Consider the following 27,396-nt stretch of genomic DNA (forward strand, 5'->3'; position numbering starts at 1 on the left):
TTTTGGGCTCTAGTGGCCCTTTATTCAAAGTGTACAGACAGGAAGGGGGTAGAGAGAGAGAATGGGGATGACACGCAGCAAAGGTGCGAAGGCTGGGATTCAAACCTGCAACCGCTGCAGGAGGACTGTAGCCTCAGTATACGAGCCGCTGCTTAACCCACTACGCCACCGAGCAGCTCTGAGAATTTCTGTCAGATTTGAATTCTTTAAAACAGCCAAGATAAATTTGTTATGAAAGGAGACATTTGCTTGAGGAAAAACAAAATATCATTTTGTGATTTAGAATATTGAATAATCAGGTAGTAAAAAAGGAACATTATGATTTTTAATCTTTTTTAATTCTCAAAATATGTGCAAATAACAGCATTTCTGTTTGATCACATTATTCTGTAAAATGAGCACTACACTTCACTTTAAAATGGTTCTTTCTGGTGTCAGTTAATGTTTGTGAGCATGTTCTGCTGAGGAACCACAGCAGGAATCATCTTTCAGCTAATATGAACATCTTAGCCTCAGATCCACTCAAGGTCAGACACCTACGCTCCAGACCAACACGACTCCTGTCTGGGGCTGATTTGCTTCTACTTTACAGCAGGATTTTAGGCATAAAAGCCCAAGTAAATGGCCCAATCCCAATTCAACTTCACTCGCCCTTCTTTTCTCCACTCGCCCTTCTTTTCTTCCCTAACCCCTAAAAAAGAAGGGGGATATTTTAGGGCATTTGAGATCTAGGGTACTTGGCCCAGGTGCCTGTCCCATTTCTCCTACTCCCCCTCGTTTTCATCCCTAACCTGATCAGGAAGCTGAGAGCCAAAAGCTGTTTTAATTTCAGCTGTAGCGCTGTTAATATGGCACTTTATTAAGTTTTAATATTTTTTCAGGCATAAAGGTAACCTTAAGATCCGCAACCGGGGCTCAGTTTATCCAAATAACGCCTGTTAAGAAATTTGACCCGATGTTTTCGGGGATGAGAAGAGCCGCCGCCCCCGGGGAGCAGCCTCGGCCCGAAAACAGACGTATCCGCCGGGTTAAGCTGCTCCGTCGTCCCGGGAGAGAACTCTCTCCCGGGACGCAGCTCTGTTGAGAATTATGCTGGCTGAAATAAATCATTTAGGAAGATTTTGGTTTAATAGATGAAATCTAACAGTTGTAGCTACGCCTGTTAAGAAATTTGCTCCGAAATTTAGAGATTTCTGTCTGCCGGCTCCGGAGTTTGGGTCCGCGTTAAATCGACGCAGAGCCTGGGTTTGTATGTGTATATTTATGTATGTGTATGCATATGTATGCGTATATATATGTATATATATATTAAATATAGTAATAATGCACATATATACCCCTTTGGTTTCTACTGTCATGGTATCAATCATTAATATGTGTGCAGACAAGGTTAAAAAAAAAAAAAAAAAAAAAAAAAAAAAAATCGACGCAGAGCCTACGGCGTAGGGTACGGCATACGGCGCGCGTCGCCGCGTACATCGACGCAGGCGTAGGTTACGTAACCTACGCCGTAGGCTCTGCGTTGGTGTAACACGGAACCATAAATCCCTTTATTCTGCCGTGATCTTCGGCAACTTTATCTGAAAGTGTGTAAATTACCCAGATAACAGCTGGATTACTTTGTGGTTTCTGAAGACTATTATATCAGAAACATCCAAAACAAATCTGACGAGTCATAGGATTATTTCTCTCTATTTCTCTGAGACGAGTCTGCCTGTTTGCCTTCGGTCGGCGAGTCAAATCGACGCAGAGCCTACGGCAAAAGCATTCTGGGAAATTTTCATACCCCCTCGCTCGCCAAGTCAGCATCTGAAATCCCTCGATTTGAAGGGGCTATTCTCAGCCCCTAGCCCTCGTTATGCCCCCTCCCCCTAGGTGAAAAGAGGAATTGGGACACCACTACCTTCACGGGAACGCGCAAAAGTTAGGGTTAGTGAAGAAAACGAGGGCGAGGGGGAGTATTGGGACGCAGCCTTAACCTCAGGTCCAGTCAAGGTTAGACACCTACGCTCCAGACCGACATGACTCCTGTCTGGGGCTGATTTGCTTCTAGTCCTTGCTTTACAGCAGGATTTTAGGCGTAAAAGCCCATGTAAATGTCTAAAACCAAGTTTTAAGGCATTGAATAAGATGATGTCAGAAGGCTGTTTTTCTTTTCCACCACAACATAACGAATGTCTTATCCTCACTTATGAGGAAATCAACAATCTATATAAATGTATAAAAATAGTTTCATGGATTTAGAAAAAGCACAACAATACAAGAATGAAACGACAATTACAAAAATGTTAGACCAGATCAGCCTGTCATGTCAGGAGATTTCTCCTCTTCATCGCCGCTGCTGGAGGACGATGGCAGCGGCTCCTCGCCCAGCCTCTTTAGCTTGGCCTTGTAGTAAGCCTTCTTCATCCGGAACGCCTTCTCCTTCTGCCGGACGGCTCTCCTCTTCTCCTTCACCAGCTCCTGCTCCCACGCCAGCACCTTCATCCTGTTCTCCCACTCCAGGATCTTCATCTGCTGCTCCAGGGCCTCGGCCCTCTGCTGGAGCTCCAGCCTGGGCAGCTCAAGCGTGTCCTGCTGCGCCAGGCGGAGCCCGCCGGCCTCCGTGCCCCGGTCCTGCGAGTGGAGACGCTGGCTGGTGAGCCGGGAGGTGCCTGGGGGTCACAGTTGAGACAGAGTGAGCGGGGTGAGCCTTGTTCACAGGTAACAAGGACTTATAGGTAGCCCTGTGTTGAAGAAAATCGATTTCCCAATTCTAAATCGATTCTCATATTAATTCCTAAAAATCGAGTCTAAAGATCTATTTTTTTTTTTCTTCTCTTTTATTTATGTTTTTTTTTTTTTTTCTTCTTCATCATTACATTACAACTTTTGGTTATTTTTTTGTTTATCCCCAAAAAAGGAATGTTTTGTTGGACACGAGAATAACTGGTGCCATGTTTTTGCCTTTAAATATGTTTAAAAGTATGAAAACATTAAAGTGTTAGGTTATAATTGCATGAATTGTCTATATTTCATTACTTTATATACTGTCTTGGGGTTACATTTGCAAAAAATGCTAAAAACCAAATGCTCAAAAATTAAAAACCAAAATAAACCGAAAATGGAACAAATAAAAACGAAATGTGGGAAAAAATAAAACCGATTTCATCCGTCTCTGTTTGCTGCCCTGGTTTGGTAATGCTGACCGACATGATGTTTCTGAAAGCAGTTCTATCAGCATTCTGGGAGCTGATTGGTCCTTACAGCATCATTAGCTGCCAATACTTGCTGTTGAATCTCAATATAATACTAGTATTAATATGTTGTATCAATATGCACTGCAACTACAGTCATATAATTCATGCAACAGCTCAAAAAACAGTTTTAATAACACTAACCCAAATCAATATCGGAATCGAATCGAATCTTGATAATCGATTCTGAATCTTAAGAATCGGAATCGAATCGATCCCCAGCCCTACTATCTACTACTACTAGGTCACTATCTTTGGTCCCGTAAGAAATTCGTCATTGGTTTTCCTGTTTTATTAGGCAGACCTTTTTATGTGAGACATTATCTAATCTGCAAGTATTTAAAGAAGTCGCCTTTCTCTCGCAAATTGTATTCTTGAACCGATTCAGCAAAGGATTTCAGAATACCAGCTTTATACAGATCACCAACTGTGTGAATACTGTTTTCCAGCCATCCTCCCGAGAACACTGTTTGTTTACCTATTTGTATCTTTGGGTTGAGCCAGAGAGAAGCATTTTGCTGTTTGACATTTGAGAGCTTGTGTACTTTGTGAATTTATGCTCAGACCTCCCTATAATGTTTGATAGTAGGACGCATCGCCTTTTTATCACTAGATGGGACAGCACTTGTAACGGATGAAAAGAGACGTTTCTATAGTGGTCAATTTCAAACCAGATACTATTCCAATGCTTAGCTATCTTAACCTTTTCAAAAGATAAACTATAAAATCTAACATCAGGTCTCTACCTGATCCTGATAGTCCACCTTTATCTTTGGGTGCATACAATTTACTTTAATTCCCTCTGCCCAAAGAAATTCCTTGATTATGTTACCATACTGTTTAAAAATAAGGTCAGGTATGGAGGTGGTAGCCTGATAGAAATGAAATTGAACTGTGGGGCTATTACCATTTTTATAATGTTCACTTTGCCACATTTGGCATATTTTTTTTAATGTTTTGAAGAAGCGGGTCAAAATTCACTGCAATCAATTTGTTTAACTCTGGGCTCAACCTGACACCTGTGTAGACCGTACCCTTTTGTGGGGGACAATGCTTAGATATATGCATCCCCTCCCATTTGGTCCAATTGATTTTGTACCCTGAAATTTTGGGATGCTGGCCAATAGTCTTCATTAGAGCTGGCAGTGACTTTTTAGCATCATTGGTCAGAAATAAAATATCGTCGGCATAGAGCATTAGCTTATGCATTCTGCCACCACATTCTTTGATGGAGGAGTTAGCTCTTGTGGCTACTGCCAGAGGCTCCAGAGCAACTGTAAATAACAGTGTCTTGTACCTCTGGAAAGCTCAAAGAATGATGAGATCACACCATTTGCCATGACTGCAGCTTTAGGATTGCTATACATAATCAGTGTTGTGCTAGTTACTGAAAAATAGTAACTAGTTACCGTTATTAGTTACTTCATTAAAAAGTAACTCAGTTATTTAGACCAAAAAGTAATGCGTTACTATGAAAAGTAACTTTTTAGTTACTTTAAATAAAAACATTATTTTCAATGCTCCCATTTAATGCCCCTCTAGCCTTCATTTTAGCAGGTACTGTATGGATTTGCATTGTGCCTTGTGTCAATAATGTTGGTTGCTTAGCAACAATGCTGAGAACGACCAATGAGCTTCAGCAGCAGCTCAAGAACGGGACCCTTTGATGAATCGTTCATTACAGTCTCAGATATAATCCATGGTTTCATGTCGGTTTATAAGAATCTTTTTGCCCAGAAGAAAAAAAGAGCGACAACAACGACCCATAATTATTTTCTTCTCTCGAAAAAACACACCTGCACCGCGGGCTTTAGGAGAAAAAGACGCTACAGAGTCGGGATGCAGCGGCTCAGAAGAGCAGTGGAATACGTGCGAGGTGGTGCTGATCTCCGCTATTTGAAGCCTTCTATAATAATTATAAAAAGAATTTCACTTATCACGGGTTCTTTTTGGAACGTAACTCCTGCGAAAAACCAGGGATTACTGTAATGACAATATCTCCACGTCGCAAAACTCGCCTTCTCTTGGCTCATGGCCGCTCATGTGTTTGAACACACACACACTACGTTTCCTCCAGTCTCCGCGTGTGGGGAAAAAAAGCTTCACTGTAGCCAGAAATAACGGAGTAACTCACCGTTTGGTAACGGTAATTGCGTTACTGAATTTAAATAGTAATGTGTTAGAGTATTAGTTACCACAAAACTAACGGCGTTAGTGTAACGCGTTAGTACCAACACTGTACATTACTATGATTAATTTCTTAAACCCATCTCCAAAGCCAAACCCTGACAAGGCTGAGAGAAGGAAGTCACACTCAACCCTGTCAAAGGCCTTTTCAGCATCAAGCAGTACCGCAGCCACAGGTGCTGCGTCGGGGAATTCAACCATATCGCAGGTCAGCCGTAGAGGATGTACCTGTTAGAAAAACAACTATGTCTGCATGAAAGTTATGCAGTAAAATAGTCCGAAGCCTTAAAGCCAGTACTTTGCCATCTTCATTGTTAAGGCTATTAGGCCTGAATTTAGCAGGATCAGAAATGTCTCTGGCCTTCTTGGGAGTCAGGGAGATAAGTGAGCCTGCGTGGAAAGCTTCTCTAAATACCTCAACCAGAACAGGGCTTAAAGATAGTGGTTTCTTAATCAAAGGTAAAAAGTCTTCATTTGGTTATTGATAGAAAATTAGACTCACACATAGGGCGGGGTATCGATTCAAATGTCAAGAATCGATTCGATTCCGATTCTTAATATTCAGAATCGATTATCATGATTCGATTCGATATTGATTTTGCTTAGTGTTATTTAAAATGTTTTTTGAGCTGTTGCCTGAATTATATGACTGTAAAATAACTAGTGAAATAATAATTTCACAATAATTATTGTGAAATAACTACGAAATAAATAACTCAAACAGGCCTTTCAATATCCATTTAAAGTGCAAAAAAGAAATAAATTGCAACAGTTCATGCAGTAAACAAATCATTTTAGCTTATCTAATTTATTCTGTCACCACGCACACATATTGCCATGAAGCACCTGGCATTTTTCAGAAGTGTCATGACAAACTGTGTGTCCGACTACTGGGATTAAAGTTCACCTGGCGAAAATGATGGGGAAAAAAAATAAATTAAATAAAAAAATAAATCGATCTTTAGACATAAGAATCGATTTTTTCAACACAGGCCTAGTCACACATTTTTTTTCCCCCAACCACAGAAATTGTTCCTTTTTGTTTCTAGGCAACAAATGCCAGAGCAGCTTGCGGAGCTTTGTCCGTGGTTACCTGGAGCTGTGAAGGCGGCAGTAGGAAAGCTTGCATCCTGCTGCTCTGCTTTGTAGGGGGTGGAGTTTGTGGTGGGGCTGTGGTGCAGATCTGACCAGTCGCTGCCTGCTATTCTGTCCAAGGCTTCGCGCTGGAGGCAGATGGCCACATGCTCCTTGCTGTCTTCTCCCTGTGAAGGAGGTGAATGAGTCGTCATCTCTAGCAGACTGCTTTGTGAATCTTAGTTGTAACCTTGTATAAGCACCAAAATGTTTACCTACACATTATTATGTTTCAATTGTGCTTGTTTTTTTTTTTTTTTACAAAAGACCTAAGATAAACGAAAACTAAAATGTTTGCTTTGAAATATTTACCCAATTTGCGCTGCCATTCATGTGCCCCGCTTCATTTATTAAAGTGCCTGCCAATGAGAAATAAAAGAAAAGCACAGAGAAAAAGATGTTGGGTTTGAAGGTAAAAGGAAAAATGAGTCAACAGTGCCCCCGTCTGGTGAACACAAACACAACATCACCGACTGATTCAAACCTGATGACCCTGAGTCTGAAGATCCTCGCGATAAAGTTGCCTCATATATTTGGCATAAAGTGAATTAAGGTCATTATTTCCCACAAGCTCAAATGCATCAAAAGAAGACATGGATTTAGTTTCTCATTTAAAACTCATAAATGATGGAAGTAATTTTCTAGGGCTGAAAATAGAAAACTTTAATGTTAAATTAAGAAACTAGATGCCCCTTGTGTCTAACTGACTCTGCCAAACCAAAATATGATTTAAACATGATAAAGTATCCATGAGCCACATAACTATGAATAAGGTGAACAGAAAAAGAAAAATCTGGCCCAAAACTTTTGTTGCTAATTTTTATTTTATTCATGATGAAAATCCCCTTTTATGCTTGAGAGCCTACGTTGTGATGTCTGATGTAAGTACCAACTCTGACAACACAATCACTCCACTTGGGGACACCTACGACTAAAAATGTGTCATTTGTAATACAGTGAGCAGTTTTGATTTCCAGCGTACTGTGACATCACAGACCCAGATAACAGAGGAATTATTCAGCCTCTCCATCTTCACACTATGTTCTATAAAACTGTTAGTGCAAACCTGTCTCACACTAAAGGCATCTGTTGTGGAAGAAGGAGGTAACTGTCTGTTATGAACCGAGCTGGATGAAATGGATAGAAAAGGGAGTTTATCAACTGTATCTATGTGGTATTTTGACCGTAGTGTCACAAACATTTCATTAATACCCTCAGGCAGCTTTATTAGCCTGAATTATGGTTCTGTGTTAAATCGACACAGGGCAAACGCCGTAGGGTTAGTTTAACGCAGAGCCTTAATTCAGGCTAAGTCTTTGAAGAAAGCATAACATGCCTATAGTAAATCTCCATGCCTCCGTTAAAACATGAATAAATACTAATAACTATGCTGGATGGAGAACTTTGATGGAGTCGGGCTGTTAAATAACTTTTTTTAAATATTTTTTTTCATTTCATGTGATTGAGTTAAGGGTCACCTTCAACCTAGTCCTCTATATAATTAGCCACTAGACTCCACTCCCTTTAGGAATCTATCCTACAACTTCAAGCTGCCATGGTAAACATAAGAAAAATTTAGATAAGAAAGAAATAAGCCAAAATCTTTAATTTACAAACAGACATTGGGGCTCTAAAAATCATATATAACAACCCACCTGAATGGATAAATTATTCAGTTTGGTTCTGGTGCATTATAGGGTTATTAATGAATGTTTAACGCAGCTTTGCAACTTTTTCCATAGCATAATTTCCTGATTCATATGATAAAAAATAATAAAATAAAAGAATATAAGAAGTATGCCTTGCAGGAATATACCTAGCAGAATACATATATATGACCCCTGCTGCTTGTTTGATCATTCAAGCTGTAATGAGACATGCAAAACTTAAAAAGGTTGACAAACAATAACAGATGTTGATAATTACTTAGATTTCTTCACAGGGTTATTAAATAATGGACAAATACAGACATGTATTTTGCAGGATAATGTTGGAGCCCAAAACCCAACAAAACACAAAAGCCAAAACAAGCCACCACAGTTACACACCAAACACAACTCTGAACAATGCCTGGCATGATTTTAATGACATTCCCGTGGCATGAAATGTGAAATAAAGGCATGCACCTTCCAGCAGCTTGCGGACCGCAGCTTTGTGAGCGGATCCTCCTGCGTGGCTGGTGAGAGCCGCCTCGCCCATGGACTGCAGTTTGATTAATTTAAAACAGGCCCTGCATCGAGCGAAGTGGATGTCATCGGAGTCCTTGGCCAGCCAGTCCTTGAAGGCGGCCTTTGCAAGCCAGGAATCTTGAAATTTGCATTTCCCAGCAGGCATGATGATCTCTGGAGTTAGCTGGACCTTTTAGCTTCTAACGGAGGAAGCACGGAGGGAGTACCTGCCCGGTGGTGCGTTTGGGGACATGGAGAAGACTCGGACACGGGGAACAGTCGCGATACTACGGAAGAGTGTTAGGGCCAGTATTAGGGAGTATTAGGCCATGCTGCAGGAAAAAAAATATTTGACAGGGGAAGATTTTTTTTTTACGACGGAGTATTAGGGCCAAACTAAGACAAAAAAAAAAGCAAATTACGAGAATAAAGTCATAATATTACGAGAATAAAGTCGTAATATTTTGAGAATAAAGTCGTAATGCTCAATATTCCTCATTTTAACACAGGGAGAAGACTGCTCTTCTTAGAGTTCTCATAAATTATATTCTCATAATATTACGACTTTATTCTCGTAATGTTACGACTTTATTCTCGTAATGTTACGACTTTATTCTCGTAATATTACAACTTTATTCTCATAATATTACGACTTCATTCTATTACGACTTTATTCTCGCAACATTATGACTTTATTCTCATTATATTATGACTTTATTCTCGTAATTTCCTTTTTTTTTGTCTTAGTTTGGCCCTAATACTCCGTCGTATTTTTTATTGTGCACTTCAAGAAAAAAGTCGAAATGTCGAGAAAAAAGTCGAAATGTTGAGATTAATGTTTACGGAGTCCCTAAAGGGACATGGATTTTTATTTTTTTTATAATGAGTTGTACGCGCGCACGTGAAACCTTTACGCGCGCGCGTAAAACCTTTAAGTGAGCACGTAAAGTTGTTTACTTGCAAGCAAAGTGGTAATGTCCTTATAATGGAGTCCCAGGTTAAAATATAGCTCAGCTAAATCCTGTAATGTCATTTCCATTCATAAACAGAGCAGTGCGCAACTGGAGGGTCTCCTGTTCCATCAATACTCCCATGTACTTGTTTTTACGCGCTCACGTAGAACAACTTTTAGGCGCTCACTTATAAGTTTTGCGAGAGCACGTGAAACTTTTTAGTGAGTGCATAAACGTTTTACGTGCTCACGTAAACAACTATACGTGCTCACTTAAAGGTTTTACGCGCACGCGTAAAGGTTTCACGCGCACGCATAAAACTCATTATAAAAAATAAAAAAAATCCGTGTCCCTTTAGGGGCTCCGTAAATGTTGAAGCACAATTTCGAGAAAAAAGTCGAAATGTCGAGAAAAAAGTCAAAATGTCGAGATTAATGTTGAAATACAATTTCCAGAAAAAAGTCGAAATGTCGAGATTAATGTTGAAGTACAATTTCAAGAATAAAGTCAAAATTTCGCCTTTTTTCTCAACATTTCAACTTTATTCACGAAATTTTGACTTTTTTATCAACATTTCGACTTTTTTCTCACACAATAAAAAAAAATCTTCCCCTCTCAAATACTTTTTCTCCTGCATGGCCCTAATACTCTTCCGTACGATACTCCAGACAATTTGGATGACAAAAAAGAAAGGATAGCCTTTGCAGTTTTTCTTAGGGGGCTTTAAATTAACAAAATACATATGGGAGCACTGATACTTATTGATACTGATACTGATACTACTATCTTGACGTGCTTTTTCCAAATCAGTATCAGAAAAATACTAAAAAAAATATTAGACTACAGCAAAACTAGAAGAAAAATGGTTCCAAAAAGCAATAACATATCAAATTTGATATTCATAAAAATAGAAATACAAATTGTTATAGTTAAAAAATATATATAAATGATAAATAACCTGATGGCTCATTGATTATTTCATTATAGTGTGCCTCTAACGGGACCCATTTGTCCCACTTTTACAGTAAACAGCCGAACGCAACGCAACCCCACGGCCATCAAGTCACGTGAACGATTTAAGCCAATAAGCGATCGCATATTCTCCTACAGCCAATCAGCATCCAGGAAACCAGTTCTGTAGCCTGATTGGTTGACACGCAGAAGGAGACAAACACATGGGTGCTGGATAGCTCTGGATAACTAAATAATGATAAAAACACGGGCTTGAGAGATGTCCTTGCTTTTTAGAAATAAGCCTGAAATAAAATGATTATGTAACGATCAAAGTTAGTTTTAGATTTTTGATATCAGTTTCAATTAAAGCCAGAAGAGCCCCTTATGTTAGCTTAGGGTGCTAACTGGTTCTGACTGCACTCAGCTCTGCTGTGTTTTTATGACATCTGTTAAGTATTTTAGAGTCTTTTAGGGACTCTTCATAAGTAGAGGTTGTTATTCAGGAAACTACTGGGATGGAGACAGCTGCTCTGATCGCTCCAGTCACAGGACTGGAGTTTCTTCAGGACCAGTTTCTCCTTACTGGTGAGTGACATGGACACATGAGGAATACCATCTTTTATTCAGAGACGTGTAGGATGTCCTGTCAGATTAACCTCATTCTTTTTGTTTTACTCTTCCAAAAACGTCTGCAGGGGCTGATAAATCAAGAAGATGCTTTTTTTTAAAACTGAAAGTATCCCAGACTCTTTAAAATAAGGGTTTGTTCTACCTTTTAAAAGGCAGTGTAACATAAAAGACAAATGACTGTTACAAGTCTGTCATTGTAATACTACATCAGTAAAAGTCTTAAAGTATCTTAACTATATTGATGGTGGTAGAAGATGGGCAGTAGTGACTAACACTTCTTCTTCCAGCTTTGTAAGTGTTAAAGGCTTGACTCAAGGTGCCACCTAAAATATCTTGAACTACAACAAAGCTCAGACTGTAATTTTGTCTTCTGTTTGTTTGTTTTTTTGCTAGTTTTTCATATTTATAGTCATATTTATATTTGTTTTCCTTCTTGTTTTGCATGTGTGTTTACTTTGCTGTGATTTTTTTTTTTTTTTTTTTTGTAGATTGTTTTTCCCTGTTGTATTAGTACAGTAGTAGTACTATGTAGTAAACAAAGTTGAAAAGGGTAGGCACAATAAGCTTAGGCTTCAGCCTACACCTTTTGGTCGGTTTATTCCTTACTTCTTTTTTTATTATTTCTTTCCTACAAAAGGAAATGAAATGCTAAGTATTTATCAATGGAAACTGATCGACCAAATAAACTACTTCATCATCAAATTAAGTTTACAGTAATTCATATGCTTTAATTAATGATAAGTGTTTCTTTTTTTTTTGTCATTAGAGCATCATTAAAAAAAGATATGTTGTCCTTGTTGGATTCCCTGCATAAATAAACAACATAAATAAGCAGAAATCTGTTAAGTGTTTGTCTGGATTTGTTTGGAAGATGTTTTAAAGAAGGTGTGACTTTGTTTTCTCTACCAGGCGAGGGTCCGGTCTTGTCGGTGTTCAGTCTCCAGCCTCGTCCCAAAGCCGGCGCCTCCCTGAATGTTCTGCAGCAGAACAGGATCCACGGGATCAGACCGGCAGGTCCGGCAGCGGAACAGAGACCTCCCAACGCAGTCCCCGGACAGAGGGAGCAAGGTTAGAGGAGCAGATGTTTCTACTTACTGTTTTCTTTTTTTTTTTTTTACCCCCAAGGATTGATTATTTTAGTGGGGACCTGAAGAATTTCCACTTTGATTATAACATGAATTTACTTTAAATTTAAAGGTTTTTCTTTTATGACATACTTATGAACAGTACTCGAGTTGTAAAAAAAAAATCAGGGGGGATGGTGGATTTTATCATATGGGGACAGATAATTTGTGCTGATTACAAATAATATAATATATTACAAATAATAGCAGTGACCAAAACAGCTGCAGAAATACTGCAGGAATGACATAGCAGCAGTTAAATGCAGCCTTCTGTAAGCTTTAAATATCCACTGGGCTTACATCAAATACATCAGAACACAACAATAAAAAACACTTTTCTGAATTTATCAATATGACTCTGTCCTTCACAGGATAAGTAAAATGGATCACTGCAAAAACTCAAAATCTTAATAAGAATATTTGTCTTATTTCTAGTTAAAATGTCTAATTTTAGTAAAAAAATCTCATTACACTTAAAACAAGACTCATCACTGGAAAAAAACAACAATTTTCACCTGTTTCAAGTCAATTTTCACTTAAAATAAGTAGAAAAATCTGCATGTGTGGAACAAGATTTTATTGCTTGTAATGAGAAGATAAATCTTGTCCCACTGGCAGATTTTCCTACTTATTTCAAGTGAAAATTTACTTGAAACAGGTGAAAATTGTCAAATAAGTTATTTTTCTGGTGATGACTCTAAATGTTGAAATAGCAGTAAAACCACATTCATTGATGAAATGACATAAGGGATGGAAAGGGGGGATGATTTTGACCGTTTTTATTTCAGGGGGGATGCCACCCCCCCTCAACTCCAGTACTGCTTGTGAATGAATAAAATCCTCTCTCCACTGTCAACTCCTAGGAGAGAGCTGCACCACGGGGCCCTTCTTCTGTGACTTAGCAGTATTTGGAGGGAAGGCTGTGAGGCTGGTGAGGCTCCACGCAGGTTTAGAGAATGAGGAGCCCCTGCGCTTGGAGATCCAGGGTCCTCTCTTGGAGCTCCAGGACTGGGTCCTGGATGCCCGCTGGCTCTCTGGAGACCAGCGGCGCCTGCTCTGCGTGGCCGTAGCCCACAACGCTGCCCTTCTCCTGGATGTCGTCACAGGAAACGTGCAGCTGCAGCATTTCTGTCTGGAGGGCTGTCTGCTGTATTCTGCTCTCCTTCTGGTCCACGAGTCCTGGAACGACACCGTGATCGTCGGGGGGACGGTTTTCAACCAGCTGATCGTCTGGAAACCCGGGGGAGGAGATGAAAGCGGCAATTCCGGGCACAAAGCTCCGGTTGCGCGGCGGCTGCCGGGCCACAGCGGCGTCATCTTCAGCATCTCCTACCTGCAGGAGAAGGGACATCTGGCCTCGGCCTCCGACGACCGGAGCGTGCGGGTGTGGGGCGTCGGCACTTTGGGAGGCCCGGGAGGGAGATGTGGAGACGTGAACCCGGCTTGTTTGAGAGTCCTGTACGGTCACCAGGCCAGGGTGTTTGCGGTGCGTCTTTCCCCGGGGAGAGTGTTCAGCGCTGGGGAGGATGGCAGCTGTCTAATGTGGGACTGGGACAGAGGGGAGTCCAAGGTGATTCGTACACTGAAGGGCCATCGGGCCGGGGGCGTCCGTGCGCTGGCGGTCAGCGGGGGAACGGGAGATAAGAGGTGGGTGGCTACGGGGGGGGCGGACGGAGGGGTGAGGCTGTGGAAAGTGAAAGACAGTCTTGAAAAGAATGACAGTGTAGAAGAAGAAGAAGAAGAGACAGAGAAGCTAACAGACCTGAAGTTTCCTGATCAGGGCCTTCCCAAAGTAGTCTGCATAACAGAGGAGAATAAAAACCCCACCTGGAGTGCGTCTGTTGTCTGCACTGATCGAGGAATAGTTTGCCAGTACAGGAACGGTACGTGGGAGACTTTATGGCAAGGGAGCCGTGACTTTCACTCCTACTCTGTGATGGATACGGTTACCGTCAACGTGAAAGACTCGCCTGCAACAGTGACTCTGTGTGCAGTGGGAAGCATCAGCGGGTCCTTGCAGGTCTTCCCCACCTCTCATCCTCAGTCTGGCATCTCTCTTACCGGAGGATCAGGGAAGATCCACACCCTTATCTGGCAAAAGGAAAAAGACGCCGCGTACTTGCTCGCATCCGGGCCCGAGGGACTGGTTTATCGCTGGCGTTTAGAGGTAAAGCTAAACGAGAGCGGTTCTCTCATTCTCAAGGTGGATTCTCTTGCTCCTTTCCTCCTACCTCGCAGTGCCAAACGTTGGCTCACGGCCGCCGTCCGCCTCCACCGGGGTTCCGGGGAGGTGCTTTGGGTGTGTGGAGACCGACGAGGATCCCTGCTTTTGTTTCAGGAGGAGCAGAATGAAAGTCTGCTAACTTCCAGGAGACTAGTTAACAATGAAGGGAAGGAAACAGGTGGGAAAAGCAGGAAAATGGAGAAGGAAGAAAGCAAAGAAGTGCACGACTTAACGCTGGAGCCGCTGAGCTGTCTGTTCGGGGTGCACGGGAAGTACGGCGTGACATCGGTGTGCGAGTACCGGGGGTTATTCTACAGCACCAGCAAGGACGGCTGGGTCAGGATTTTCCGAGTCCGTCGAATGTCACCGGAAAAGTCCGAGGAGAGCAGCCAAAACGGCAGTGGAGGGAGAGTCGGTGACGGAGAGACGCTCAAGCTGGAGGTGCTGAGAGTCCAGCGAGCCTGCAAGGGGATGGAGTGGCTGGAGAGGGTTCTGATCCTCAAAGATGAAACTCCAGGAGAAGAAGAGGAGCATGTGATAGAAGACTGCAGTCAGAATAAAAAGCAAAATCTGACAGAACCGCTTGAGGTTGCAGGCAAAGAAGAAGTAGAAGTAGAAAACGGCGAGGGAAGAGAAGCCAGATTTGTCATCGTGGGCTTCCACGCAGCACACTTCGTGGTCTGGGACCCCGTGAGGCAGGAGAGGCTGTTTGCAGTGCATTGTGGGGGCGGGCACCGCTCCTGGAGTCTCTGGCCGTCACACACGGGGACCTGGCCCGGATACGGAGCTTTGGTCTTCATCAAGCAGGGGGCGGTCCTGACCTCGCGACCCCCTGGAGAGTCTCTGGGCTGGACTGGGAAAGCAGAGAGGACCGGAGGATGGACGTTGAGAGAAGGCGTCCACGGGAGGGGGATTTGGTGCGTGCGCCGGCTGGGGAGGATAGAGGAGCCGGTACATGGGATTAAACCAGAAAATATACCTGAAAACGAACCAGGCGGGGTGGGAAGAGAGGGACGGTACTGGGAGATAGTGGTAACCGGGGGGGAAGATACCAGCTTGGCTGTCCTGGCTCTGCATCCCGTTTCTGGCACGATCAGGACTCTCTCGGTTATCACCGACCACATCTCCGGCGTCCGCACGCTGACGGCAGTAACCCGGCCGGAGAGAGGAGGCGGAGACCCGTCCCGACGCGTCTCCGCCCTGCTAGTGTCGGCCGGCGGCCGGGCTCAGATCCAGGCGTACCGGCTGCTGATCTCCTGGGACCGGCGGGTTCGGGCTCCCTCCTGCCAGGTCATCCAGGTGGCCCGACACCGGCTGGACGAACAATGGGAAAAGAGGAGGAACCGGCACAAGACGGTGAAGATGGACCCGGAAACAAGGTGAGATTTACCATTGATGTCATTTTAGCCATTTAGCAGACATTTGAACACATACTCGTATTGGTACTAGGGATGGGCGGTATGGACTAAAAAATGTATCACAATAATTTGTGTATTTTTTTTTTTTTTAATTGGCGCGGATATTTACGCCAGTGTGCCAAAAAGTCAGCACTTCTCTTTTAACTGTTTTACTTTGTCACTATCCTCGTATTCAAAACTGAAATTCTCAGAATAAATATCTTCTATCATCTTTTTTAGCAGTGATATTTTTCCTGTGAAAATATATAATAGTAGTCAGTTAATAAAAATAAACGACCGTCTACAAAGAAATAAAATTGGCAAATGCATTTTAGAAAAATAAAAAAATGTCAAAAACTGCTCTCTTTGTGGAATAACGATGGATTTGTAGAAAAAATATATCATCGGATATGCTGCGATTCACGGCAATTATTTATGCCTTCCTTTTTACTAAATTAACATTTTGTTTTTTTGCGTTGGAAACTTCTTGCGGGCCGCACATTTGAGACCCCTGGCTCAGAGGAAAGCGAGCGTGGAGGAGCTCCACACTCTCTCTTATATGCTTTTAGGCACTGAAGTAAACCACTGTACTCTTGTTGCGTGATGTTCGGTGAACATCATGCCTGGTGAAAATTACAATAACGGCACGTAGATACTGAAGTTCATGATGTTGCCTTGTTTCTTTTCTGCTGCTAAAATATGCCTCAGAGGTTGAATAGCAATACAGATGCTAAAAACGTCATATTTCTACTTCAGCATCATGGTAGGAATGCGCCTGGTACCGGCTGCTGGATTAATCCAGTAATCTGTGATGTACTTTACAGCCCAAGTACTCTTAATGGTATTAAAAGTATCCTAGTTAAGAAACGCCGTCAGTGCCGTCTCACGGCGGCTTGTTCCCGTAATTTTACCTCCCAGCCTCTTCATTGGTTAGATGAGTGAGTTGTGATTGTGTTTTCAGGTACATGTCTGTGGCGGTGGTGGAAGAAAACGTGAACGGTGTCCTGCTAGCTCTGTCCTGCAGTGATGGAGCCCTCAGGTTGGTTTCATTTCAGTCACATTTTCTTTTTGTTTTTATGAATGAAAGAACTGAAAATAATCTACAAAAGGGAAAAAAAATAACCTTTTATTTATATGGTATTTAAAGTAGTGATGTACCGTAGTTATAAGTAGAGGTAGTCTGTTACCCTGTACCTGTCCTGGCTTTTTCTTACCCAGCTGTGCAACATTTGGATCATTAGGTTTGATTAGAAGTGGAAGTACCTTCACTTAACACAGTGCAGTTTTACCCAGTAGTCGAGTTGAGGGGGGATGGCATCCCCCCCTGAAATAAAAACGGTCAAAATCATCCCCCCTGTAAAACTGCCACCCCCCTTTCCATCCCTTATATAATTTCATCAATGAATGTGGTTTTACTGCTATTTCAACATTTAGAGTCACCCGAAAAATAACACCAGAAAAATTACTTATTTGACAATTTTCCCCTGTTTCAAGTAAATTTTCACTTGAAATAAGTAGAAAAATCTGCCAGTGGGTCAAGATTTATCTTCTTATTACAAGCAAAAAAAATATTGTTCCACTGGCAGATTTTTCTACTTATTTCAAGTGAAAATTTACTTGAAACAGTTGAAAATTGTTGTTTTTTTCCAGTGATGAGTCTTGTTTTAAGTGTAATGAGATTCTTTTACTAAAATGAGACATTTTAACTAGAAATAAGACAAATATTCTTGTAAAGATTTTGAGTTTTTGCAGTGATCCATTTTACTTATCCTGTGAAGGACAGAGTCATATTGATAAGTTCAAAAAACTGTTTTTATTGTTGTGTTTTGATGTATTTGATGTAAGCCCAGTGGATATTTAAAGCTTACAGAAGGCTGCATTTAACTGCTGCTATGTCATTCCTGCAGTATTTCTGCAGCTGTTTTGGTCAGTGCTATTATTTGTAATATATTATTTGTAATCAGCACAAATTATCTGTCCCCATATGATAAAATCCATCATCCCCCCCTGATTTTTTTTTTTACAAAAAAAAAATACTGATTTTACCACCTGCAGAAAAAAGGTTGAGATGCAGATCTGGACTACTCAGCTTAACGGCATGTAACTGACCTTGTAAAGGCATTTGTGAACACACGCTTGTGCATTTTTGTTTTCAGACTGTTTACACTCAGTGAAGCTAAAAATCAAGTGGATTTGTTGTGGGAGACGTTTTACCACCAACGGTGCGTGCTCAGTGTCGCCGCCTGCAGCCTGGAGGATGACAAGAGCAGCAGGTGAGCTTCGTTTTCACTTCACATTAGATTTATACAAATAAACAATCATTTAAAAAAGCTGTATTTTATAAAGACTAGCTGTGAGCAGTTTTTATGGTGAAGTTTTTTTTTTCTTTATTTAACCAGGAAAAGAAACTCATTGAGATTAAAAATCTCTTTTGCAAGGGTGTCCCGGCCAAGAGGCAGCACAAGATTTCAGATATTAAAATTTACAGAGGTGTAATATGAAATATTAAAATCAAATGAAACAAAAAATGGAAATCATTTAAAACAGTTACAAATCAGATATGCTGTCTCAAGTGCACTCATTCTAGACTTAAAATCACTCAGTGGAATAAGTTCTGTTATTTTTAGATCCTTTTGAAGTTTGTTCCATGTATAAGGGCCGGAGTATGCGAAGTCAGACATATTTATTATTGTATCAGTTTGGTTTATTTTAATCATGCTGTACTTCTCTCGTAGGTATACAATCCTGTTCAGTGCTGCCACTGATGGGAAAATTGCAGTGTGGCATCTAACTGAAGCTCTATCTCCATCAACCGATAATTCAAGTGGTGCCACAACTCCACCAATCCCCTGTCTCGACTTTCTCGCCCACCAGAGTGGCATCAACTCATTGGTTGTTTGGGTAGAGAAGCTGGGACGAGAGGAGAGTAGTTGCCTGGTAACCGTTGCCAGCGGAGGGGACGATGGGCAGCTGACATTGTCCACTATCAGGGTGCAGTTCCCCGAGGGGGGGAGCCCTGGGGGCAGCAGAGAGTCTACTCAGATGCGTGACTCTGAAACGTCGGTCCAAACTCAGATCCAGCTTTCTAAGCAGCTTAAGCTTCGTCTCCAGTCCCAGTCCTGCATCCCGCTGGCCCACGCCGCCCCCCTCACCGCCCTGAAGCTCCTGAGCCCCGGCCTCCTGGTCTCCACCTCGTCAGATCAGAGGGTCTGCCTGTGGAGAGTCAGCAGCACCGGCGTCGGCCACAGCGGGGCGCTGTGCTCCCACGTTGCAGACGCTGCAGGGCTGGAGGTGTGGGAGGGGGATGGAGGAGATGAACATGGGGAGACGGGATTGGAGCCTGAGCCAGAACATGCAGTTAGAGAAGGGAAAGAGAGTGGAGGGTCTGGTGAGGATGAGGAAGCGGCTCATGAGTCCAAGGATGGGGAACCTGCGGGACCCCTCGGTGAGACACTTGACCCGGTTTGTAAGTCCAGCGATGATAAAGGAGGTGAGATAACTAGTCAGCCACTGAATAAAACACAGACTCACAGTTCAGGTGAGGTAAACGCTGAGCAGCTTTCCCAGGGTTCCTGCGAGAGCAGGGAGAAGATGAGGAAGGGATGGGTGCTGGTCTGCGGTCAGGGCGTCCAGCTGCTGCGGCTCAGGAACGCAGAGATGGACACAGACGGGCGGAGAAACGAGAGCGAGAAGGAAAACCAGAGAGTTACAGTGACTTTTTAGAAACATTCATCCTAAATGGGATCAAAACTTTGAAGTGGTCTTAATTATTTTTCCCAAAGCTGACATTTCAATTATTTATAATTTTATGTTTTGTAAGAATCTAATTTTGTCTTAACAGATCTATGAAATCAAGAGCATTTTTTTTTTTTTTTTTAATAAAACATATTTATTCTCCATCTGTCGGTCTCTGTAGGAGTCCATCGATCATGTGAGTGCATGAAGACTTATTAAATCTAAAATTGTGTTTCTGAAATAGGAATGGGCGATATTTTACCGATCACGATAAACCGTCAAAAAAATTTCCCACGGTAAGAATTTGTCATCTCGCGGTAAAAATGATAAATTCCCGTTGATGACGTTTTTGTGTAAAGCTGGATGTGAAGGAAGGAAGGAAGGATGGACGGACGGACGGACGGACGGACGGACGGACGGACGGAGCGAGCGAGCCTGAAAGAAAGAAAGAGAAAGAAGGATAAATTCCCGTTGATGAGGTTATTGTGTAACGGATCTGAGTCATTACAGTTTTGCAGTACAGGTGGACTCATTTAATTGGTTTTTATTAATTCAATTTAATTGGTGTACTTTAGTAGCATTTAGTATCTTTTAGAGCAGTGTTTTGGGGGCTCCAAAGACTGAATTTGGTGATAGATTTATAGTTACAAAGGTGGAGTTGAATTGGTATTTTTTTTATCGTTATCGGGATAAATGCCAGAAATTATCGTGATACATTTTTAAGTCCATACCGCCCATCCATATTCTGAAATGATGGGTAAAGGTTTAAAAAAGTCTACATATCAAATCAGGAAGAGGCAGAGCATTCCCTTCGTCAATGTAAAAAAAAAAAAAAAAAACAACTTTAAATGCAGTTTCAAACGTTGGAACCGTCTATCCAAACCCGGTGCCATCTGTGGCCTGATCAAGGAAAAGGCCCCACACTGATGTCTGTGTGGCTGAAGGACGGGAGTTATTTTTAATACAGTATGTTGCTTCTCATCCATCCAGGAAATAAATCTCCCTCTTTTTTGAGGAGCACCAAGGGATTCTATTTTAGTAATAAGCAGACCGTATAAAAAGGGGCCAAATATCTCCGTTCAGCTCATTAATTAGGGAATTTGTGACTTAAATCTGTCTCACCTGTCCCGTCACCTGCTCCGGCTCTCCTATTAAATCCAGATTGTTTTTTGTGAAAACATGTTTCCTCCTAGTTCACGTGTTCTCAAGAAAGCTCGGTTCTGACATGACAGACAGCGAGTTGCATAAATAGAAGATACAGCTCTCCAATTACAGAGATGGATTCAGACTTGGCAGGATCCCTCTGAACCGGTGATGTAGAGCCGGGGTCTCCCGACCCGTCCAACAGAGAACAAGCTCGTCAAATGTGGGCTGTTTCTGGAACTCCATTTGACACATAAATAAGTCAGAAGTGTACGTAAGGAGTTACGGGTTGGTAGAAGGCAGTAATGCTTTTGTACAAGTGCATTGACTCATGCTGTGTTCAGTCTCTAGATTTCCTTGTACCACTGAAAGTCTTATCCCGTATAGAAGACCCATATAGAAACAGGAAATGACTTCTGACATGAAATGTTAAGTTTGCATAAGTGGCAGGTTGATATGGGAACACGTGCACTGCTCTTTGCACTGATGCGTCTGCAACCCTCTGAAATGCAAATGTAACTGGGTCAGACACAAACATTGTTCACCTCTGCCACATTAAATGTCACACACTGTAACACGCTCTATCCGATACACAGTCTTCCATCCATCCATCATCTCTACCCTTTTATTTCTATTAAGGGTCATTGCTTGATTCATAGTCACCTGTCTGGAATTTAGGTGTACAACATGTTTAGTACACACATGTCCAACAAAGTGTACCCCTGCAGGGATGCACAATTGAATTGTTCATAATATATGTCCATAAATGAGTTTCAGCTGTGTAAAAAGAACTGGACATCCCTCTGTGACGTCACCTGAGGCACAACGCCCATGGCTTTGGACGACGCCATACTAGCAGGAGTTGACGTCACCCAACCCTGGTTAATCCAAATATGAGTCAGTGGAACCAACAACCTCGGCACCTAGTCCATGGGCCAGACCAGATATCAGTACCACTCAAGGTGACAAAACTTGCTAATATTTTTTGAAAAGATCCATGTCTGTAGATGATATTTTGGTATGATAACCCTTCCTGAGTGGCAGCTGTATCATAGTTATCAGCTCATGAAGTTACCCACCCCTTCAGAAAATTACATTTTAGATGCTGCTGCATATCCTGGTTTAGACTCATGTACAGGATATCTGTCAATGTGTCACAATATTGTCTTTGGTATCATTTTAAAGGGGACCTTTTAAGCATTCACTCAAGCTAACATGTGAATCTTTCTGACCAACATAGAGGTCACTGCAGCTCTTTAAACTATAAACAACACACATTTTTACACAATTCTTCGCCTAAATGATATACTATCTTTTAGCCCTGTGTCAACTAGGAACAACAGACACACAAAATACAAAAACTGGAATACTCACAGGACCATAGGGATTTAGGAAATGTATCTTAGCTTGAATGATTGCTTAAAAGGTCCCTTTTAAAATGATACCAAAGACAATATAGTGAAACATTGACAGATATCCTGTACATGAGTCTAAACCAGGATATGCACCAGCATCTAAAATGTAATTTTCTGAAGGGGCTGGGTAACTTAATGAGCTGATAACTATGATACAGCTGCCACTCAGGAAGGGTTATCATACCAAAACATCATCTACAGACATGGATCTTTTCAAAAATCATAAGTAAGTTTTGTCACCTTGAGTGGTGCTGACAAGTGAAATTTTGGGCTCTGGCCCACGGACTAACCTGGTTATAAGACCCACATCGTCCTAGATTAGCTTAGCTCATGCTTACTTAAGAATCTAACTAGCGATCCCCTACATTCATTTTGATCGACTCAGGTCATCCATTCATTTTTATGTCTGATGTCACCCTGAACAAGTACCGTTTAAGCTAAGACTGGGACTGGTGCAGGACTTGGGATCCCCAGGACTGACCGGGGCTTGATCTCGTAAATGGTCTTGTTGGAAATTAGTCCTGGAGCCGCAGTCAGGACCAACCAGGGACAATGGCAGCGCCCACTTGGCTCGCCGCCCTGGATAAGCACAGACAGCTAACCCTTGGCTAGAAAACCTGGAAGGGTCCTGGAAAAGCTTGACTCAACCACACGACCTGGATTGTTCCCGGTGCTGCAAGACGTAGCAGCCAATAAGCTAGCTGGGGTTAGCTGGGCTTAGCCCTGGTTAGCAGCGGCCTTCCGTCGCTGCTAACCAACAGTTCCCAACAGTTAACAGCACAACACGCCATTTCATCTTTAAAATAAGAAGGATTATGCTTCTTAGAATCCTAATCCCGGTACAGAAGTCAAGATCAACAAAAATTTCAAGTAGATAAAATTATACTGTTTAACATCATGGACACACGCAGCTGTATAACAATTCTGCTGTAAATTCAGAGATTTTAACGTGGAAGTCAATTAAAACTGACTCACTTCTGGAGGACATGAACAGGTTCTTTTAAAGTTAATCTGAGAATTCCACAATTTAGGTTTTAAGTCCAAGAAAAATAACATCCACAGGATCTCAGTAAACCAAAAATGGAGGTTGATTGTACACTCTTAAATTAGATAGATCAGATATCAAATTGTTGGTAAGAAAGAAAACATAAGCTACTTTAGTAGAGTAATTGTGACAAACATACTTTAAGGCTACGTAAAAGCCTCTACCTGAAAGTTTGCCGTCGGCTCACAGTTCACTGACTGAAACATCATTGAATAAGACTTCAAAACATTATGGGACCCCCTTGCATATGAAATGTTACATCTCAAGGGGCTATCCTTTAATAAATTCTACAAATTCTACAAAACCTGGTGTCAATAAATCCTGTTCAAATGTGTGCTTCTGGTCCGTTCTCTTCTGTTACTGGGAGATAGAATTGAAAAAAAATTACAAAAAGATAGAATTGAAAGAAAGAAAGACAAAATAAAAAGCCTAAAAGTTAAATTTTGAAAACCAGATTGTGTAATGATTTATTTGAGCCCAGAAACAGAGAAAGGTTCCTGTTTTCCGTTGCTCTGACATGGCGTGTGTGTATCTGCTAGGGGCCTCGTGGGCGTTGGGACGTGTGAGGGGCGTCCATGAATATTTCAATATTTTAGTCTCGTCTCACGTTACCCTTTGTTGAGTACCCGTCTCACTGCCTGGTGCTTTCAATGAAAGAAGAGAAAGAAAGTAAAAGAGAGGAAAGAAAGTGTGAGTGACGGGGGGAAAAGGGGGTCAAGTGGTTGTCAGAGAAAGTGTTGAAAGCTCCTCGGATCAAATTTCTCACGGTGCTCTCTGTACCCACAACCGAGGAGGGGAGAACGGGAACGAGACAGAAAACACCACCAGCTGATGAAATAAAAGTGAGGAAGAGTCCCAGTAGTAGAGAAGGTCCCATCTGGAGAGCTGGTCCCAGCAGGTTATTTTTAATTGCGGAAAAGAAACAATTGAGAAAGTTAAGGATCAGACTCTATTCCCGAATGGATATTTATTCTAAGAGTTATTGTTTAAGGAAAGGCTTCTTTTCTTTTCTTTTTAAAGGTCATCTGCAGAAACGGCTCATCTGGACAGACGCAGCGACTCGTGTCCAGGCTGAGAACTCGTCATGGTCTAAGAGCCAGTTGGAAAACTGACACCGTTTCATCCCGACGACCCGAGCAGGAGTGTGTTTCTGTGAAGGATGCTCCGCATCACCCAGGACTGCAGCTTATAAGAGACTAGTGCATCTGTCAAAGTCCAGAAGGAGGGACATTTTACATCCATCAACAGGTATGCACACACTCACACACACACTTCTACCTTAGCCCATATTCCTCAACCACCATTTTCAATTTCAACCTGTCACTCACAGAGAACCAAATTGTTGTGTTTGAAACCAGTTCAAACAGCCTCGAGTGAGATCACGGATGATTCAAAAGTGCATCATATAGAAAAAATGTGTAATTGAACCACATCACAAGACTTCATGCGTAACCACGCTGAAACTTGACTCGCACATAGAATAACTGATGAAATGATTGAAAACACAAAAACTCTTTTAAATGTTATTCTAGTTCTTTGAACTTTTCATTTATTTATCTGCTATATGCATGTCGGTGTAGGGACCTGAATACCGGACACGTCCACAGACAGCTTTAACAACCTTTGAGCTATAATGCAGAAAACCCCTTTTTCGCTCTCCGACCCAGATCGGCGATGCCTCGTGAGCAACTGCCTGCCATTCGTTCATCTCAGCGCAAAAGCACAGGTAATCAGCTCCCACACTATCTAATATACCAGTAGGATGTTTAACCAAAGGATCACTTTAAAATCTCAATTTACCTTAAGGGATACTACAGCACAGTCTCCAGCATAAAAGGTTGACATTTTACATCTCTGCAGATGACCAGTACGCTCCATTTCCTTCTCAGATGGTTTGTAAAAGACGTCACAGCTGACATCAGTTCTCATGATGATTAATTAGTTGTTTACATTTGCAGAAATCTAAAAAAAAAAAAAAGAAGTAAAAAGCATTTAAAATTCCACTTTAAAGGAGCTTGAGGCAGGATTTATGAAAAAAATGTGTATACGTTTTAGGTTTTCTAGTAATAATGTCAGATGAAGCGTTCCAACCAAAAAGAATGAGCCCTCTAGTGTATCTCTGCGTTGGCTTGAACAGGCTGTGTGCTGCAAAATGTGCTGCAATTGTGGGGCCGAATTTCCCGCGCTGTCCTGCGGATGTGACGTCACATGACGCTGCATGCACGTTCTCCCCGTTCTCCCGTGCCGGCTTCACTGTTGTCTGCAGTACCCCCGACGGCCGTCGTGGTGAAGGGTGGCGCTAGAGAGTCTCATTTCTTAAAAGGAGCCTCATGCTCCTTTAATTAACTGTCATCCAACAGTTATTGCATTTTTAATGTAATTCGAAAGTTTCAGTCTTTCAGCACAGAAAACAACACAGTTTAATCATTAAAATAAAGCATGAGCTGGGTGGTGCATCTTTCATCATTTCCATCCATACAGGGGTTTTCTGTACATGTTTCAGCCTGTTTTGGCTCCTGGGCAGCTGGTAATTCTCTCAGTTGTTAGTAGGTGAGAAGCATGGTACCTCCAGTTCACCCGGTACACCCGGTACAGCCGCTACAGCCGGTACAGCCGGTCCTGCCTGGACAGGTCACCGGTCCATCACAGCTGGTATGTAGTTTGATAGTTTTTCTGTTAAGCCACATTTTCTTCTCTAAACTTCACTTTATTGTAAACACGCAGCCAAGCCAGCCTTCCTGCCTCCTGCTGCCCAGCGCCGCCACCAGGCCGCCCGCAGGAGACTGAACCGACAGCAGCCGTCCTCCTCCTCATCCTCCTCCTCCCCCGCCTCTCGCCCTCGCCCAGGACCATCTTCCATCCTCCTCTCCGACAACACTGTGACACCTTGGGGAGGTCTGGCTCTCTCTGAATCCTCCTTCACCACAATCACCCCAATACTTCCTGCAGGACAGCCTCCGCTTCCATCCCCACCTCCTCCGTCTCCCCAGGCAACCCCGTCCACCCCTCATCCGGGGAAAGAAGAGGAAGATGAAGCAAGTGAAAGTTTTAACCGTGCAAACACATCGTCACCTCCGGAGCTCCATCAGAAGTGTACAGGTGGGACTGCTGCTGGAGCCCGACTTGAATCCTCATCCAAACACGCTTAAAGATGGTTGTTTTAATAACTGACAGGAAACCTGTCATGTTTTCAAGCTATTCTGACGTAAATGGAAAGTAAATTATCATTCAGTCCTTTCCTTCTCTTTGTCCGTACAAATATGAGCTTTTCTTTCTTTTCTTTTGGTCGGGAATTGATTATTGAATCTGTTTGTTTATTAGATTAGATTAGATTAGATTAGATTAGATTAGATTAGATTAGATTAGATCAGAATAGATTAGATTATTTATCTCACACCAGGGAAATTCACTTGTCACAGCAGCAATAGTATGATATACATAAACTAACTAAATAAACACAGACATGGTGAGTGATGGGTAGAGCAGAAACATTGAACAGGGAAACTCCAGCATGATCAGGTGCAGGTGTTGTAGAGTCTGACGGCAGCAGGGATGGAGGACCTGCAGAGCCTCTCCTTACACCGTGTGTAGCAGTCTGCAGCTGAAGGAGCTGCTCAGGGACCCCACAGTGTCATGTAGGGGCTGAGAGGTGTAGTCCATGATGAATGTCAGCTTAGCTAACATCCTTCACTCCGCCACTTCCTCTATGGAGTCCAGAGGACAGTCCAGGACAGAACTCGCTCTTCTAATCAGTCTATTGCAGGGGTCGGCAACCCGCTGCTCTAGTGGCTCCCTAGTGGCTCTAGTGGCTCCAGGGGCCCTAGTGGCTCCCTCGAGCTTTTTCAAAAATGTTTGACCTTTTTTTTTCCTTTTTTTCTCTTCTTTTTTCCTTTTTTTTCTCTTTTTTTCCTTTTTTTCTTCTTTTTCCCTTTTTTCTTTTTTCCTTTTTTCTCTTTCTTCCTTTTTCCTTTCCTTTTTAATCTCGACATTTTGACTTTTATCTCGACATTTCAACTTTTTTCTCGACATTTCGGCGTTTTTGTCGACATTG

General features: G+C 42.2%; 2 protein-coding genes across 2 annotated transcripts; one reads left to right on the forward strand and one right to left on the reverse strand.

Annotated features, from left to right (window-relative positions):
* Positions 1–4: 4 nt before the first annotated feature.
* Positions 5–8,954, reverse strand: LOC133457443 (uncharacterized). The gene is made up of 4 exons (XM_061736736.1): positions 8,684–8,954; positions 6,870–6,916; positions 6,517–6,685; positions 5–2,654 (listed from the first exon to the last, which is right to left on the reverse strand). The coding sequence occupies exons 1-4, from the start codon at positions 8,889–8,891 to the stop codon at positions 2,299–2,301; spliced, it is 780 nt and encodes a 259-aa protein (XP_061592720.1). The 5' UTR covers positions 8,892–8,954; the 3' UTR covers positions 5–2,298.
* A 1,898-nt stretch (positions 8,955–10,852) lies between these two features.
* wdr6 (WD repeat domain 6) lies at positions 10,853–19,860 on the forward strand. The gene is made up of 6 exons (XM_061736726.1): positions 10,853–11,217; positions 12,172–12,330; positions 13,250–15,989; positions 16,969–17,046; positions 18,164–18,280; positions 18,743–19,860. The coding sequence occupies exons 1-6, from the start codon at positions 11,148–11,150 to the stop codon at positions 19,728–19,730; spliced, it is 4,152 nt and encodes a 1,383-aa protein (XP_061592710.1). The 5' UTR covers positions 10,853–11,147; the 3' UTR covers positions 19,731–19,860.
* Positions 19,861–27,396: the final 7,536 nt, after the last annotated feature.

Source organism: Cololabis saira, chromosome 12 (assembly GCF_033807715.1).
Source record: "Cololabis saira isolate AMF1-May2022 chromosome 12, fColSai1.1, whole genome shotgun sequence".
Lineage (NCBI taxonomy): Eukaryota > Metazoa > Chordata > Actinopteri > Beloniformes > Belonidae > Cololabis > Cololabis saira.

What these genes read in the sequence shown, in the direction of transcription:
- LOC133457443 (XM_061736736.1), bottom strand. Translation starts at nt 8,891, where the DNA reads ATGCCTGCTGGGAAATGCAAATTTCAAGATTCCTGGCTTGCAAAGGCC. An exon ending in TGAATGGCAGCGCAAATTGG is followed by an intron (nt 6,686 to 6,869) that starts GTAAATATTTCA and finishes CCTCCTTCACAG; the next exon opens with GGAGAAGACAGCAAGGAGCA. An exon ending in TGCCGCCTTCACAGCTCCAG is followed by an intron (nt 2,655 to 6,516) that starts GTAACCACGGAC and finishes TGTGACCCCCAG; the next exon opens with GCACCTCCCGGCTCACCAGC.
- wdr6 (XM_061736726.1), top strand. Translation starts at nt 11,148, where the DNA reads ATGGAGACAGCTGCTCTGATCGCTCCAGTCACAGGACTGGAGTTTCTT. An exon ending in AAGATGGACCCGGAAACAAG is followed by an intron (nt 15,990 to 16,968) that starts GTGAGATTTACC and finishes TTGTGTTTTCAG; the next exon opens with GTACATGTCTGTGGCGGTGG. An exon ending in GAGGATGACAAGAGCAGCAG is followed by an intron (nt 18,281 to 18,742) that starts GTGAGCTTCGTT and finishes CTTCTCTCGTAG; the next exon opens with GTATACAATCCTGTTCAGTG.